Here is a 17,380-nt window from a genome sequence, read left to right on the forward strand (position 1 = left end):
CCAGAACAGATCAGTAACTGATGCACAGATACTCTGTGCAGTTCTTTAGCCATGCTATTTCTTCCTCATGTCCTGCAGGACAGCACTATCCTAATGCCACTTTAGAGGAAGAAGAGGAAGGGCAGATTTTAAAGAGACAGGCATTGAACAGACAATAAATAGATGTATTGCATTGCATTTTATTACTAGCCAGAGCCTAAAACTCACTTTCTGAAAGAGGTAAATTATTTTAAGAAACCATGTCCTGGTGCTTGGGCAAAAAATTAGAGATTACACCCATGTTGCAGCCCCACTGTCTGGCTCAACTCAACATCGTTCTGTGCTGTACAGTGCCTCACAACCCATAGCCCAACGGCAGGCTTTGCATAGGATTTTTAACAGCCCAGCACAAAAGGCAGAGCCTAGCTTCAGTCTTCAAGCATAATGAAGTATCTCAGGCTTAAAATATTTTCCCTGATTTGTCTTACATTCAACATCGATGGGAATGCTGACTCAAAGTACAAATTAGGTCTTCAAAAGTCCTGAGCCAAAAAGGTCTCATTCTGAAAAATATTTCCTTTATTCTTCCATCATTTCCACTTATTTATCCATAGAGTATTGTTGATAATAGTTTCTTTACCAGACTCTTGGACGACTGGCTTTGTCAAGTGCTTTGAGAGCTACACACTAAGTATCCCAACTAAAATTACTAAGGTTTCCTGAAGAACCATGTGTTCCATCATGCAACTGCTCTGCAGCAGGACTTTATCACGTTGCTCTGTGAATGAAACAACTGTAGAATCTCATCCTTAGCTTTTTTTGGTCAATATAAACAGGTTCATAAAAGACCTTACAGAATAAGATGGTTAGAAACAGTCTCCTCTTTGCGACACGTATCAAAAATTTACTTTACTACCGTACTACAACATCTGTCTCCAGATATTGTCTGATTCAACTTGACACAGCATGTATTTGTCCCAGTGGTATGCAGCTTAGACAAATGAAGTGTTATTAGGAAGACTGTCAGCCCAAACAAGTATTTAAGGGAGTTGACATACAGCACTGTATTCAAGCAAGCCATATTATTTAGCCACTAAAGGAATACCAAACTTTCTCTAATCTTCCTTATCCCCCATGGCCCAGCATCGATCTGAAATAATAGTTCTATTGTCTGCAAAAGATGAGCTGTAAAATCTCCTATATTCGAAGTCTCCCTGAGTCTTAATTACACTGATGCTGAGAGCAGGGTGCCACTGACGGTCATGCCAAAAGCTGACTCAGTCCTGCTGCTGTAAATTCACCCCTTACACACTGTTGATCAGCAGTGATACATGGGAAGGTAGCTGCCATGTTAAATCAATCTCTTTGTTTACCTAGTTAACATCCTGCTTGGGCCATAGCCACTATTTAATGCTTTGAAAGAAGTAAAAAATGTTCTGTGATGCACCTTCCATTCATGCAGCCAAGGAAAGCAGAGATGCTTTCCTGACTCCCAAAAAGCCCTAGAACATTGGCTGATAAGCCTTAATACTTTAGCATAATTAGCTCATTCTTATTTGCCATCATTACTTATCTAGATATTTAGGGATTAAAACATCATGGTTTTAGCTTCACAGAATTCCACATGCCAGGGGTTAAGATGAGGTTTTCAAGAGGACCAATTTATCGTGTTCCAAACTGTTACAGGGACCACAGGTATATATCAGAGACAAATACTGATACGGGTAGGTAACAAGGCTGGCAACGGACTCCTCTGCCCCTCTAATGCTGGCAGAGTAAGCAAGCATCTCGGGGTAGTTCTGATTTTCCGTGTTTCTTCAAGCAAGTGAATTTTCACATGTGTCTCATACAAGTTACTTCCAAAGATTTCCATTCAAGAGACCAGATTAATTCTAGGAGATTTATCAAATTGTAACAACATCGTGTACTCCTACAGGTAATTAAATCTGCCAGGTTGAAAGACAAAAAGAGCTAACAGAGCCTTAACTCCACAAGATTATTACTTTCTGTCACAGGGAAGCAACCACTGAGGTTCAGAATGAGCTTTCTTAAAACATGCGTACTGCTTACACTCACACTGTTTTTGTTTTCTGTTAACGAGTCTGTAGATATTTATAAACTACATGAAAACTAAATCCATAAATAAGATCAATCATGACACAAAAGCTTTTGCAGGTTCAGTAAGCACAACAATCCTTTTTTTTATCCAATTCCTAACACCTTCTGACCTGCAGAAATACCTAGCCCATCCACAGTCTGCGCTAGCTTCTTTCGTGTTTTCTTTTAACAGAATCACCCACCATTCGACGGTGAAATTGATTTGAGAGGATTTAAGATAAAGTTATCTCTGAAATTATTTCATCCTAACGATTATAAAGCAAGGTTGCATGCCAGAGAAGAACAGCACAGATATGTAAGTAGGTTAGTGGGTCTAGTGAAGTGCTAAAAGTAACCTAAAGCAAAATCTGTCACCATGTGTCTTGAATCATTCCTTTATTCCACTCTTGAAACCCTTTAAAATAGAACTGGAGGTTTGGGGTTTTTTCTTTTCTTTTTAGCAGTAGAATTCAGGGGCAATATGGCTAATCAGGCAATATGTTCTCTAACCAGATGCAATCATCCTGCAAGCAGATACATCTAGCCCCTTTATGCATATGTATTCATTCACTGACTGCAAAACTCAGGCTTTTTTGAGCAAATGTCATATCCCGGTTGTTCTGCCAAGTGCCTTGCACAATTTGGTTGCCACAAATTTAACGAACTTGGATTATATTGCTTAAAATATATTTCAATTTGAGTCTAGTATCCAGTAGGCTGGCTATGAGGAAGTGATCTTTGCGTTTAGTTAAAATGGGGGTTTGGCCATGTTAACTATGGCACACTGAATTCTGTTGACAGCTGCAAATCTGCTGTGCAATGTAGCAGATCAAATTTTCTATTTTGCACCAGTGTTAAGATATCTGCATATGCTATTGGTTATAGTGAACAGAAAAAAACGTTAAAGGTAGTCTGGACAAATGCTTATTGCAGGAATGGGCCATTATCCTCTAGTTTTTCTTAAGTAATTGCTAGGATTATTTGCTATTAAAACTGGTTTTATTAGAAATTATTACATCCCTGTTGTCAACCTTCCTCAATCACCTCCGTTTTTCCTTTCTGTCTTAATTTAAATCTCACACAATTGTTACCATTCCTCCTCTGCTTGTATTTTCTTTTTCTAATCCATGTCTGGCTGCAGGTGTTGAATACACTTCAATAGAGATGGGGTAATAGCTTTAATTTCAGAAGCTATACAAAGCAATCCTTCCACACAGAAGAAAGATTCCTGCTTAATTCAAATCAAATTTTGCAAAGAAGCTCTTAAAGAAGTGGAACATGGATGTCCTGTCTGTCCCCTCCCCCTGCCTTTATTTTCCTATACTGGTAATGTTCTCTCTATTGTAAGTTATATAGGCTGCAGCAATGGTGGGGTTTTTTTTTAGCCATTAGGGGAAAGGAAATGACATATGGAGCGAATTCAAGTCCCTCCTCATTCCTAGAGAGTCTATCCAGAAAGTTAGTACGCTGAGCTCCGTCCAAGTGTCGTTTCCTGCTCAGAATTGGGAAGGGGAGCTGGGGGTGGGAGGAGAGATGGGTACGTAATATTAAATTGCTGCTCCTGATTAACAGCGACATTCTGCAAATGATTTCACAGTATTGCTTTGAACAGAATTGAACCTCTGCAGCCCAAATATGTGTAGCAATCCACTGATGAAAGAGCTATTTTTACATCTGTTTCATATAGTGGGTAAAAATGAAGTGATTTGGATGGTGGAAATGCGCCTTGGAGATTGTTCAAGATTTTCTGATAACTTTGTACCTCCAATCTTCCACATGCCCACAGAGCCTTTTTACACACTTCTGGCATTATAGCTGTTTTACCACTATGAACCTCTACACAAACTGTTACAGATAGCAAATTAGGCAGCTTTTCACTAGATTTATATTTTTATATATAAAAAATCACACCTTCAAAAGATGACCCTATGGTTTTCATTTGACATTGCAATGCAAATTGAGAGAGATACAACATAAAGTAGAAAGCTTCCTCATTATACTGCCTCTTTTGTACAGCTCATAGGTGTAATCCAGCCTCTTCCGCAGTGAAATCGGTGCCATTAATTTTGCTTTTAGTGTGTCAGTCAATTGAAACTCCCTCCCTGATGCACGATTTATACATTACTTCTGGATTTGACCCATTGCTTTATTTAAATGATTAGCACAACATTTTAATGTGCCCAAGCAAGTTCTGCCTAATAAGAATTAACGGGACTTTTCTCCACCTTGCTTTAATTTTTCTCTCCTCTCCTCATCACTTTAAATCCCAACTTCACTTCCCTCCCACTAATGACACTCCCCAGGGCAGTGGGTGAACTGCAACCTGGAAACAGGCCACAGCTCTTCCACGAAATCTTCTGGCTTCTGCGGAAGAGCGTCCATTTCCTGGAGCCAGCCCGAGACAGACAGTGCTCTGCAGTCAGGAACAGGACTGGAATCCAGTGACCCTTATTCCATATGAAGTGCTACAAAAGTCCCAGCAAATAATTTCTTTCTTAGCTCTCTACATGCTGCACGTCTGCCCAACTCACACCAGTGCCATGCTGGGGATCACTAAGGAAGCGTTTTCCAAACACAACGAACAGCGCTGCACACTCGTAGCTTGAGTGTTCCTGTGGATGCTTTTTTTCCCCCTGAACTTTGCAACTGGGTTGGGCACACGCCTCCCAGCCTTAAAGGGGGATCGCTTAATTCCCTCTTCTGTGGTTCTCCCAACCCATTTACCTGAAGGCGAGTCAAGCTTAACTGTTTAACCCAGACCAAAGGGTTAATGCGTTTCCTATTAGGTTTCAAGGGAAAAGTCCCAACATTTTCCTCTAGTGGCCAAATATCACCAGTCACAGTTAACCTTCATTAATTACTTCTGTTCTGAATAACACTACATCTTCCCCAAATTGCACGCACTCCCAAAGTTTAGACCTATGCTTAAATGTCACGTTGTACCTTATCACAGGAGGGATTCAACACTGCTGGGATAATCCTATATTCAGCAAAAGGATAATCATGACCAGAGGTGCCATGGGCACCAGGAGGAATGGACATCAGGATTCCCAAGCTCCAGGTTAGTTCTGCCAGCTACTTTCTGAACATCTGTGGATAACTTTCTCCTATCTTAGTTTGCTCTGCTGTAAAACAGATTTAGAAACAGGAGAGACATGTGAAATATTGTTGGCTAGTGAATTCCTCTTCCTGTAGACTTACAGCTGTTCCTTTTTGCTGATATACCACTGCAGTTCTGTGCAATTTAAATAATTCTGTATAGAGTAGCAGGAAGCAGCTTCACTTCAAAGAACATTTCAGTCTAAATCACAGGGAAATTAAGAATAGATTTCTCCTAGTTTAACCATTTCTAGCTTTTCCACAGTTTTAAACCATTCTTCCTGTAGTGGAAAATGAACAGACATGCTATTGAACAACAGGACTGCAAAGCCTCTGCTCTTCTTTCAGAGCCTAGCATCTTTGGGAACAGCAACTAGAAGCAATCACACAGGCAGCATCAGAATTTCAGAGATGGTTACATTTGCCGAGATGTGAGACTGAAATCTGGCTATCACTCCACAGATAAAACAGCATTAGCAACAACTGCATTCCAAGCCAGTTTATGTCAGCAGGGGTCTGTTATTGTTGCTCTCAGCGCAGAGGTTGGCAGCCTGACACATAGGCCACCAGACATTTATTCTAGCCCTTGTCCTGACTTGGGCATTTACCAAATGAAGAAGGGTAGCTCTTAAATCTGACTGGGCAACAAAAAAACCCCAAAACCAGAAGACCAACCAACAAACCAAGAACCAGGAGCAATAAAAATTCTCCTCTCCCTTTTTGCTCCTACCACTTTTTTAAGCTAGAGACACAGCCTAATGGGTGACTGTGATCCTAACCTCAGAAATAGTTTGCATTTTCTTAGAATAAGGAGTGACTCACCCCAGTCACTTACTCATAATCACTGTAGACTGTTGCTTGTGGAAATACATGCTGCCAAGAGCAGGGCTCATTGATGGATAGGCTGAACACATTTTTCTTGGATAAAAACAAAGTCTCAGTCCCCAGAAAGTTAATTATTAAGACACTGAGCTGTCAGGCATCTAGAGAAAAATTTGCAGTGTTCTATTATTAACTCAATATATTAGATAGTTCTTTAACAAGTACTTCAGAGAAAAAAAATTAGAGATAGCACTATTCAACAAGTGTCCTATATTCTCATCCCCTTTGCTATAAACAGAGATAGAAAAATCAAATTAACTGCATTTATGCTAAAAAGAGATTAAAGTAAGGCATTGTGCTTTATAACAGTACTTTAACATGCCACTTACAAAAGATTATGCCTCATATTCAATATTTCATCTAGCTAAACACTTAGAAATCAGCATGTAGATGTTTTCTGCAACTACAAGAGATGCCCCGAGGGATTTTATCTCAGTGTTTTCTTAACAGAAAAATAAAGTACATCATCATACCCGAGTGGTCCAGGCTGGATGAAACTCCACATCAACGTCTTGGAAGCAGAGTGTGAGGCTGCCTGTAGCACCCTCTATGGGAAGACGTGATACTTTACAGAATTGGAAAACCAAAATTACTCAAGAATTCTGAAATATGTTTCATAAGTCATTGCGTCATTGCCCTTATAAACCCACAAATATAAAGTATGTGGAAACAATGATTTATGAAAGCTGACTTTGCATAATTGCTTTTATATAGGTCAATTCTTTCAGTTGCTACAGATGGTTACACAGAAAATCATGAATTTGTAACTAAGCTTTTAAGTCAAAGGTGGAGGTTTGACAACAAAGCAACATGAGACTTCCCTGCAGATACATAAAAGGCCTATTTGGTTGGGGTTTTTTCCCCAGAACATTAAAGGCTTTGGCATTGCGAGGCAGATGGTTCTTTCTACTTTGCATGGGTACTGCTAAGATAATACCAGGATCTAGTCCCAAGGGTGTTGCGGTGTCTGTGGTGTTAGACTTGCGTTCTGCTCCACAATCTGGCACCATCTACAGCTTCTTCGGCAGGTGCTGGGTGCCACCTGCAGTCTCTCCATAAGTACAGAAGGCAAGCAGGGCTGGGAACATGCCGCAGCCACTGTTCAGTCTCTGGCAGCACAGACACTGAGACAGGTTAGTAACACCGACATTAACTTATAAGTTAATGCATAAGATTATGCATTAAGATAATAATATCTTATTATTATAATCTGATAATATTATTATCATCTGACATAAGATGCAACAGGGTTACAATAGCCATTGATCTATTTGCCTTTAAAGACTCCTATAGTGAAGCTTATTACTTGCTGCAGCTTTGTTTTGGGGTAAAGAAAAAACAGTTAAAGTGGTACAGGCAAGAGTCACCATTAATCAGTTCAGGAAAACTGATTTTTAAAAGACAGTATCTTTCATGACAGGTAAAAATCTGCAGCCCCCAGGTGCTACACCAGTGACCATGGTGCAAGTGTCTGAGGCAAGGTTTGGAGCTGACTGGAGGAACTCACGTGGCTTCAATAGCCCAGCAGAAGTAGGCTTAGGCTGGCAGAGTTCACAAGTGACTGCTCTGCAGGAAACACCATTGCTGCTAACCTTTAAAAAAAAATAATGGATGTAGACATAAATTACCTGCTACCTTTTATAACCTTATCACTGTGCAACGGTACCCAAGATCCAAACAAGTGGCTTGCACAGAGAAGTCCTGTGGGTATACATGTAGTCATCAGCCTCCTGTTAGGGAGGGTGTGATTTTTGTGATCAGATGTAATAGTAGACTTGCACCACAATAATGCAAGCGAGAGCAACATCTGCTACAGTAGCAGCAACTCATTTGAAGAGGTCCTCACTAGCAGTATATAAGAATGGTAATCTAGACTTAAAGACAATCCTTTTGAGATCAGGTATTCTAACAAATAATTTAAAGTTACACCCATAGATGCATATGCACTTTAAAACAGACTTAGAAGCACACAAGACTAACGCACAAGACCAAACAAGGTTCTTTCATCTGGTTCACTTATAACACAAGGGGGGGTTATTTATTTGTTTGAGGGTTTTTTTTATTCCCCTCTCCCACAAAGGCAGCAGCAAAGCTTATGGGATCTCCAGGAGAATCACCTATGCATTAGATTTCCCCACTACCTTTTGTTACTAAACTGAAGTGACATACTGTTTCAGATATAAGGCATACTAATGAACAATCTAGCCCTGAAAAGCTGACCTCTCCTGTACCATCATAAGATCTGGAGAAGCTCAGAGCCGAATCAATACCATTATTCAGACACATTGACTCATGTGAGCTCCCAGTAAATGAAGTGCCTCAATCCAGCTTTTTCCAAAGCTGGAAAACAGGACTACAATTCTTCCTCACATCCACTACCCACCTCCCCACTCCAACCCTGTCCTGCACAACCACCTTTAGAGGACAGAGCAGGTTACTATAAGAAATGATTTTCAGAAGTAAAGGGACAACAGCTTCTAAAGCAAGGCCTCCCTTTTTGCTCATGAGCAGGCAACTGCTTCAAAGCATCTCCTATGCTCTGTGCTAAGGCTACCTAAACATACAATTGGTTAACTGCTATACTTACCCCTCCCTCTACACTATTACTTGCAGTTAATTAGTGCTACTATAGTCTTCAAATATTTCTCTAAAAGACAGAAGCTAGCTTCACTCAGGCTAGGATGATTTCTGCAAGAGCAGCTGGAGAGAAGCAGAAAATATATTTGTTCTGCAGTAACAGAAGGCTGCTATATGCAGAAGTCAGAGCTTGGGGTGACCAAGCTGTTCTAAGACCATCATCTTTAGAATGAAATCTCTCCTGGTTTAGACCTGCATTCTTGCCATTGTACATTTCTGATTATACTTACCATATCAGCCACTAAGAGAGCAATTGACAGTTCAATTTGTTGTATTAATATCACTTTATTCAACTTCAAATAAAAACCCTCTTTAAAAGCCTACTCAGAGTATCGATTACAGCAATAGGTTGTATAGAATATAATAGGTCATTGAAGAGGTTTGCAGAGTAGTGGCTCATTCTTTGCAAGAAGCTTGTATTTCCCACTTGCATTATCCTTGACAGGGACAGTAAGAACCAGAAAGAGAACAAGTATTTACAAATATACCCAGGAAATACTACAGTTCAGAAATCATATGTACAGTTTTGAACTGTTCAAGTATGTTTCAGTTGAACAAAGTGCTAGAGGTCACAAAAAACAGTAAAAACAGAACTATTAAGACAGAGGTGGCAGTCATTTGTTAGCCAAACAACTTGCAGGTGGTGACAGTATATGCAAGGTCTAGAAGTTGAAAGTATCTGGAGTATTGCCCTGTATTTGGAAAGTGTAACTGGCAGCAGTAGATTCTGGTACAACATTTTGGTCTTCCTCCTCCTAGAAGAAAAAGGAAAGAGTTTTGAAAGAGCAGTGGCATTTTAACCTAGTAGTCAGTGCTAGAATAGAAAACTAAGTAGAAAAAAAAGTCATCCTGCAGCCACTTACTTCTGCTGAGAAATACTTCTCAATCAGGGTGGATGAGGCTTTATACACTTGTTCATTTTCATGTGACTGGAGAGCTTCAATTTTGTCTAGACCTCCACACTCCTCAATCATGAGGCAAAGTTTTTCAGTCTCATGAATCTTCTCAGCAGCCTGCAAGAGACAAGCATGGAATAACCTCAGGTTGATGCCATGCATCTTTCTACTGCACAACCATTAGCAACAGCTTGGGCAGTGATCAGGCATACCACATCCACATACCAGGAAGATATTCGAAATAGCATCCAGGATAACTAGCACAGTTTTGCTGTCTTTAGCAGAAAGGAGATTCAGCAGGGGTTCAACAACACCAGCCTGAACCAGATATACAATTTGGTCAATTGTTCCACCACTTGTGTAGTTAGTCACAGCCCACACAGCTTCCTTTTGAGATTTGAAATCCCCCTGTGAAAGCAAGAGCAGGGTATTTGAACACAGATAGCAGTAATAACAGAAGCCTCAACATAGTAAATATAGTTTGTTTACCTTCCTCAGAATACCAATGAGATAAGGCACAAGACCATGGTCTACAACTTGCTGAATCTGATCCTGACGCCCAGCAGTGATGTTGGACATGGTCCACGCTGCTTCTTTCTGAATGTTGTTTTTGTGATGAGAAAGGAGACTTGGAAAGACAGATAGTGCCCCTGAGTCAATAACAATCTGTGTCTGCTCATCAGTACCAGTGACAATATTCCCTATGGCTCTTAATGAAGGAGTCTGAAATAAACATAAAAATAGTACTTAGGAAAATTGGTATAATGTAATCTGTGTTTGAACAAATACAGCCATACTTGATGCCCCTTCACTGTACCCTTCCCAGTTAACAGCATGAGTTTTAAGCTCCTTGTTAGCATTACATATGCAGACATTAAGGCTGCACACTTTCCAAGGCTAATCTGCAAACTACTCAGTTTTCCTAAGCTCTGTCATAAGTACTAATGCAGTTTTATTATACTAAAATTATAATATGTGCAAAACCCATTTCTAAACACTGTCCTTTGAATTTAGATTTGCAACAGCAGTTTAGAGTTAAAGCTTGCTTTTAAAAGGGTGTTGACCTGTTGTGCTGGCCTGTGTGTTAAATACAATGATTATGTAAAATCCTGATAGATTACTGCTGTTGACTGTCACATGTGGGGCCATCTCCACCAGGATAGAAGCTCAAGCCTTACCTATGCAAAACCTAGAACAAGCGTCTGATTTGTGTGGGAAGAACCAGTTACATGGACACTGCTCTAACTGCAGTTTTATTCATGACTCCAACAGCAATCTGCATGTCTGATAGCTTACCATTATTGGCAGTTCACTACATCCCAGGAGTTTCACAAGTTGTGGCACCAATCCAGTTTTCACTACAACTTCTATCCTGTCATTGGAACCATCTGTTAGGTAGGAAAGTGCCCAGCATGTGTCTGCTAACACCTCAGGATCATCATGGTGCAAGAGCCGAACAAGACTTGGAAGAATTTGCTCAATAGCTTCTATGGGTGGTGCAGGATTCTTATTGCGACAGAGGTTTGAGAGGGTCCAGGTAACATTGCGTAAATACCCAGACTGCAAGAGTTGAAATAAATGGTTAGCAACTGTTTAGTTAGTTGAGCACTTTTACTCACTTACTAGTAATTGTAACTTGAATCATATTGCACACTTACAGCCAGAGAAGAGAGATCAGGAACAGCTAGTAGACTCAGCAGCGGCTCAATTGCACCAAATTTAATAACCAGATCTCTATAGGTAGAGCCATCCCCTGAGAAAATGAGAAAAATAGTCAGGTGAAGACCAGAGAAGGACACGTGCATACAGAATCATTATGTGTTAGAGTATGAAGTCTTCTACTGCTTAAGAAGGGCTAAAGAAAATAAGAGGACAAAAGGACTACTGACACTGTGAAGTCATATGACAAGCATGTGTTTTTCTAATCAAGCCATTGAGCTTAATTTTTCTGTTGGAAAAAGAGGTAATTCAGCATATGTTTTCTATACAGCTTTTCTTAGGAGTTCATAAGTAAGCAGGGACTTGCGTGTTGCTTTGAAACCCTACCACTAGAACAGAGCTCTTCCCGTAATATGGGACTTCAAATACATTATAGTCACTGGTTGCGTGACTGGGTTCTATAGTGTAATGCTGACGGAATGTCGAAGTCTGCCCGAGTCCTCCTATTGCAAGGTACAAAAAGCCCTTATAGAGTGTTTTCCAAACTCCTTTAAAGGTTTAAGAAAACTCCAACCAAACAAGGCTTTTCTCGAGCCGATTTTCTTTACATGAAGATTCTCTATTCTCTGTAAGGCACAGCTGTTGGAAACCATGACAAAACAGTAAGTACAGTATTAACTATATAAAAATATTCTGGTCAAAATTTGTAAGAATGGGATCCAACACTGGCAGATCAAGTAATCTTGAAAGGTGCGTGAGAAGCTTCATTATATAGTACTTTCACACCAGTAAGTAGCTGTTTCAAAGCAAGGAATAACAGCCATCACTTACAATTAGGGAAGCCATCTGCTCCTCCCCCCTCTACCCCCCAAGCCAACATACAGAGCAGAGCTCACTGATAAAGTCACAAAAAAAAAATCAAGTGAGGTATGTGAAAAGGCCCTATGTGGTAGCATGATTACATATATATAGCAGTATCAGAACTGAACCATAACACAGAAGCAATCCACAGGTTGCCAGGTGTAGCATGAAACATCTCATACCAAGTCTGAAAATAAAGACTTGTCTGTAGCATACTCTACATTGCAGAACATGTCTTTACTTGAAAGCCATTAAGGCAGAGCTCACCAGAAGCTCAGCGAGTTGCATGACATGTCCGTCGTAACATCCTCCTATTTTAAATAAGGGAAAAGGTCTGAAACAGTTGTGTAGCATATTGACATACCTGCAATATTTCCCAGTGCCCACACAGCCTGTTCACTGATGTGAGCATGGGGGGAGGCCAGCAGCGAAATAAAGGCTGGAATAGCCCCTCCATCTACTACTGCCTTTGTTTGTTCTGACGTGCCAGAAGCAATGTTGGTAAGTGCCCAGGCAGATTCAAACTGAATAGGACTACAGTCTGCTCTGCCCAAGAAGGAGACAAACTTTGGAATCAAACCAGCCCGAATTATGTGGTCTATTGGGGGCTGCTTCTCTCTTGAGAGGAGTTTCCTAAGGAGAAATACAAACAGAAAGCATTGGTTTTGCCTGCAGAGATCTAAACAGATCCATATTTACAAAGAGAAAGGTTTAACATTGCATTGCTTTCTCTGAACATTAAGGCAATGCGACATGAAGGAGAAATACAGACAAGCTGAACACTAGGCTTCCTAAACCTCTGTTAACGTTGTTTTTGGCATGTCTTCACTGTGCAAGAGGTTCTGCCATTCAGACTCGGAAATAAAGCAGACCTGCAAGAGTCATAATATATCTGAATTGCTAGAGGTTTCTCAGCAGAGAGAGGTTACTGACTGCCAGAAGCAGCACAGCAGCAATATACAAGCTTGCTAAAGGAGATTTTAGAATTGGAAAGAGAAATGAAACTTGGCATAGTTCTAACCCCAGACATCTTGCTGTTCACATTATTCTAAGGTAGATCACTGCACTCAAATATTGTAGTCATGTTAATACAGTTTAAAGAGATTTTGCTTTAACAAAGGATTTATTATCACTCCTACAACTCTAAGATGGACTGCTGTTTGTTTTGCCACCCTGAAACCACTAGAAAGAATTACTACTTCTAGTATAACGTTCAGGCCCTTCAGATATTCAAAATCCACATGATTTTGATAAAATTATGACTAGGTTAAATGCACCTAACCATTGTATCTAAGGTTGACTCAGGTGTTTGTTGAAATACTGTCTGGTAAAAGCCATAGCTGCTGCCATAAGCAGATGCTTAGGTTCATAATTGTTTTGCCTTGCCCAGTCACTGGCTTGCACAGCTGAATTTATTACCTCTGAACTCCTTACCTGGCAGCTTGAGTAGCCTGTAGCTGAAGCTCCATATTATTACTATTAACTCCTTTGACTATTTCTTCAACTGACCAGTGTGCCAAAACCTGCACAATAAGAAGTTACATGTATGCTTTGTTGGAAGAGGCATGTGTCTTCATGACCAAAAGGCCTTCTATATAATACTGTGAATAGACCCCAGTTTACAACCATTTCCTTGATTAAAAGATTATATCAGTAAGTAATACTCTAAAACCTCAGATAACTGTAGATAAAGCTGTAACTGATGAACTACTGAAAGCTTTTTGTTCAAGCACTTTACACCACTGTTACACTAGGCTTAAACACAACCAGCTAAACTAAGTCTTAAAGGTGTTGTGTCCATTACAGTCAGTAGTACAGACTTAAGCTGGTGATGTAAATGTAGCAATGCTGCGTCCCACACATGAAAGGATGCATACTAGCGTGGCTGCGTGAGCTTATATTGCAAGACATCCACATGCGCCTGTGCTGGGTACCTACTTACCTGATTGCTCCTGTTTTCCTGAAGGGGAGAAGTAGCATCATCTGGTAAAGTGCTAACATTTCTTCTTTTAAGCATCTGATCATCTTTCTTAGCTTTCCTCAGTTCTACATTGACTTCAATACGCCGCCTTCTCATTTCCTGGAGGATATACAAACACTCATTTTAAGTTCTTGGGCTTTTACAACTCATAGTTAAAAGAGATTATGGCTAAAGTAATAATTGCATCAAAATACTCACTGTAGTATCTTTTCCTTTGTTCTTGAATCTGTTCAATCGAGCTGCTGCTGTATTGGCATTCTCATTTACAGACATCTTGCTTGTTAGATTTTTGAGAGGAAACAGAGAAAACCAAGCCTGAAAATAGAGCAAATAATAAACAGAGTTTACTCCACAAAAGTTAAATTTAAAAACTGAGATCAGTACTCGAGAATGGGAAACACTTGTCTATATTAGATACAGTAACAGCCTCTGACTCGATCAAAGATGCTAGTAAGGTAACAACTGTGTCTTTAAACACCTGGATGTTACAGCAGGCTCTAGTATTAACACAGAAGCATTAGACACATATACATTGTTTTAAAACACTTCCAGCCGCATCATCTGCGTCGTCGTTTTAAGGAGCAAGACTGATTTTTCTGCCCATAGTGCACACACTTAAGTAGTTTTTTCGCTGTGTCACATACCGATATTGCACAGGCACCCCGTCCAGCCACAGCCCGACCCCTTTTGATGGAAGGGCGAGATCACTCACTGGCCAAGCCCCCCACGCCCCGGGAGGGATTGCTGTGCCGGCACAAGCAGCAGCATGTGGAGGCAGCTACATTGGTAACGAGACAGGCTCCTGCACCTTGGTCGGCTCCAGAGTGACCCACCGCGTAAAGACCGGCTTCATTTTGGCCACGGTGCAGCGAATCACCCAGCCCGCTCCAGAACACGCCAGCCCCACCAGCCCGGCTCCAGGCAGCAGCCTGTGACCGCGGAGACCCGAAAGGCTCCAGAGGGACCCCCCCATAGGGACTGCCGCCGACAAAGCCCCGTCCCTTCTGACAGGCCAGCGCACGGCCCGCAGGCCAGCGCACGGCCCGCAGGCCCGCTGCCCCGCACCCGGCCCCCCCCTGCCGCAGGCCCCCAGCCCCTCCCGCAGCCAGGCACCTCCACCGCGGGCTCCGCACACCAGCCGCCGCACCGCTCCTGCGAGCACGCTGCCACTACCCCCGGCCGCTCCAGGCGGGATTTAAATTTCCCGCGCCCTCGCCCTGCCATTGGCCAGTTCGAGCCATAGCAACCTTCTGATTGGCCGGTTTGAAATGCTTCTTCGTCTCGCGATGAAGGACAACCAATCACCACGGCGCTCCCGCTAGAGCAGGACAGACGTCATGCATTCCACCGCCCGTCCCCGCCCCAACACTACAACTCCCGGCATGCAACGCGCGGCGGCCGTGGAGGGAAGGCCGCGGCGCTCGTCGGCGCATGGCATGCCGGGATTTGTAGTTGTACCGGGGCCAGCTCCGCCGGGGCCGCCCGGGGAGCGCGGTGGGGCGGCCGGGGGTGTTGCACCCGTGCGTGAGGTGGCAACAGGGAGGTTTCCAGGCTCTGAGCGGCTTGCGGCAGTGCCGTTTCCTCACAGGCAGTCTAAATTCTACCTCAGTAACCGTCAGGTCACCGCAGGCTTTTCCTGAGACTCCCTGTGCTGTCTCCTAGGCGCTTGGCGCCCAGGAATTTAAAGAAAACGGGATACGAGATTGCAATCAGAAGCAGTTCAACAGCAATCAAGTCAGATCAAAACTAAATCATACAGAATAACAACAAAAAAAATAATGCCTACCCTTGTGACATGTCCAGAAAATGGGCAGATCTGGGATTGTTTTGGATGGGTTTGGCCTATTTATGAGGGACGGAATACAAAAGAATGCCGTTTCACAGGAGATGCAATTCAAACCATAAAATCTAGGGGGAAAATGTGACTCTGCCAGCAGCACTGGCATTTCAACACCTAAAACTTACAATTCAGGGTAGAGAAGCCTCGTCAGAGATGCACACAGATGTATCTCTGTGTTAAACCCATTACATTAAAACATTTATACTGATCTGTAGAGGCACACAGTGGTTGACAAAGGTGGATACAGAGGAGGAGGAATTACCGGTGACATTTTACATAGCCGTTTTGGGGCCTTACAGATCCGAGCTTTGTAAAAAAACAAAAATCACAGAAACATACAAGAGAACAGGGAAGTCAAGAGAAGAGAAAGCACATCAGTCACAAATGGAGATACCGAAAAGGACTAGTTTGACAGAAAAAAAAAAGGCAGCTCAAAAGTAGAAATCGAGGTAAAACACCTGGTGTGTGGAAAGATCAGAGGGCCAGTGTGAAGCAAGTCCGCCGGGCCATAAATTGCTGGAGTGGGTGGTCTGGAGCAGAATAACCTGGACGAAGGAGAGTGTGCAGGGGTTCCAGGGCAAGGAGAGGGCTCTCAGTGGCTTGGGAACTCGAGGTGGCTGTGTACGAGGTGCTGCAGGCCGGTAAGGGGCGAAACATGTCTTGGGCAGTGAAGGAGCCCTCGCAGCTTGAAGGGCAGTTATCAATACAGGAAAGCGACAGAGGTGGTGGGAGGCTGGACAGCGGTGGGCGCACGGGTAATGGGGACAGCGGAGGGCGGCAGCAGGAAGAAAGGGCCGCCAGGGGAGGAAGACCAGCGAGGGGAGGAAGCTGAACGTGGAGCCGGCGGGACAGGGGGCAGCTCACGGCAGAGCAGCACGGGAGCACGCAGCTCCCGCCGGGAGGGGAAGCGTTCGGAGGCGAGAGTCGCCGGGACACGGCGGCTGTGGCCCGCGGCGGTTCCCCTGCGGGCGCACGTGCGGAAGGGGCAGCCAACGGCCGCCGCGCAGGAGGGGCTGAGGGCAGCCGGGGCTCGCCGGGCAGCGAAGGGCGGGGCCTCGCGGCGTGGGATGGACAGCGCCATGCACCAATGGTCCGCAGGGAGGGCGGGACCAGGGTGGTGGTGATCGGGAGGGGAGGGGCAAGGAGCGAGCGGACGGGGCCTCCCGCTCATGAGAGACAACGTGCGAACCCCCTTAGGGGCGGGGCCAGCGCCGGCCGGGCGGGGCTCTTACTGCACGGCGCTCGCAGCTTTTGCTGGGTGACCCAGTGGCCTAATGGATAAGGCATCAGCCTCCGGAGCTGGGGATTGTGGGTTCGAGTCCCATCTGGGTCGTACCATCGACGTTTTTGTGGCCCCGCGGTGGCTACCCGGTTCTTCCTGCAGCGCCGCGTCTTGTTATCGCCCACCCGGGACACCCCAACACTTTTAGCCGGGGCCGGCCCGAAGCA

General features: G+C 43.3%; 1 protein-coding gene and 1 non-coding gene across 2 annotated transcripts; one reads left to right on the top strand and one right to left on the bottom strand.

Annotated features, from left to right (window-relative positions):
• Nucleotides 1-8,959: 8,959 nt before the first annotated feature.
• KPNA2 (karyopherin subunit alpha 2) lies at nt 8,960-15,269 on the bottom strand. The gene is made up of 11 exons (XM_040581995.1): nt 15,205-15,269; nt 14,290-14,406; nt 14,053-14,190; nt 13,545-13,633; nt 12,475-12,743; nt 11,249-11,343; nt 10,887-11,150; nt 10,080-10,313; nt 9,816-9,998; nt 9,558-9,707; nt 8,960-9,449 (listed from the first exon to the last, which is right to left on the bottom strand). Exons 2-11 carry the CDS (start codon nt 14,362-14,364, stop codon nt 9,357-9,359), a joined length of 1,590 nt encoding a protein of 529 aa, XP_040437929.1. The 5' UTR covers nt 14,365-14,406; nt 15,205-15,269; the 3' UTR covers nt 8,960-9,356.
• A 1,922-nt stretch (nt 15,270-17,191) lies between these two features.
• TRNAR-CCG lies at nt 17,192-17,264 on the top strand. Its single transcript has one exon. It is a non-coding gene; the product is annotated as a tRNA-Arg (tRNA).
• Nucleotides 17,265-17,380: the final 116 nt, after the last annotated feature.

This window comes from Falco naumanni, chromosome 1, assembly GCF_017639655.2.
Source record: "Falco naumanni isolate bFalNau1 chromosome 1, bFalNau1.pat, whole genome shotgun sequence".
In the NCBI taxonomy this organism is placed as follows: Eukaryota; Metazoa; Chordata; class Aves; order Falconiformes; family Falconidae; genus Falco; species Falco naumanni.

Bases quoted from the DNA above. Each gene is read 5' to 3' on its own strand.
- KPNA2 (XM_040581995.1), bottom strand. From the start codon at position 14,364: ATGTCTGTAAATGAGAATGCCAATACAGCAGCAGCTCGATTGAACAGA. The intron at 11,344-12,474 runs GTATGTCAATAT...TCATTTTCTCAG, and splicing joins GGCACTGGGAAATATTGCAG to GGGATGGCTCTACCTATAGA. The intron at 10,314-10,886 runs GTAAGCTATCAG...TGTTTATTTCAG, and splicing joins GTAGTGAACTGCCAATAATG to ACTCCTTCATTAAGAGCCAT.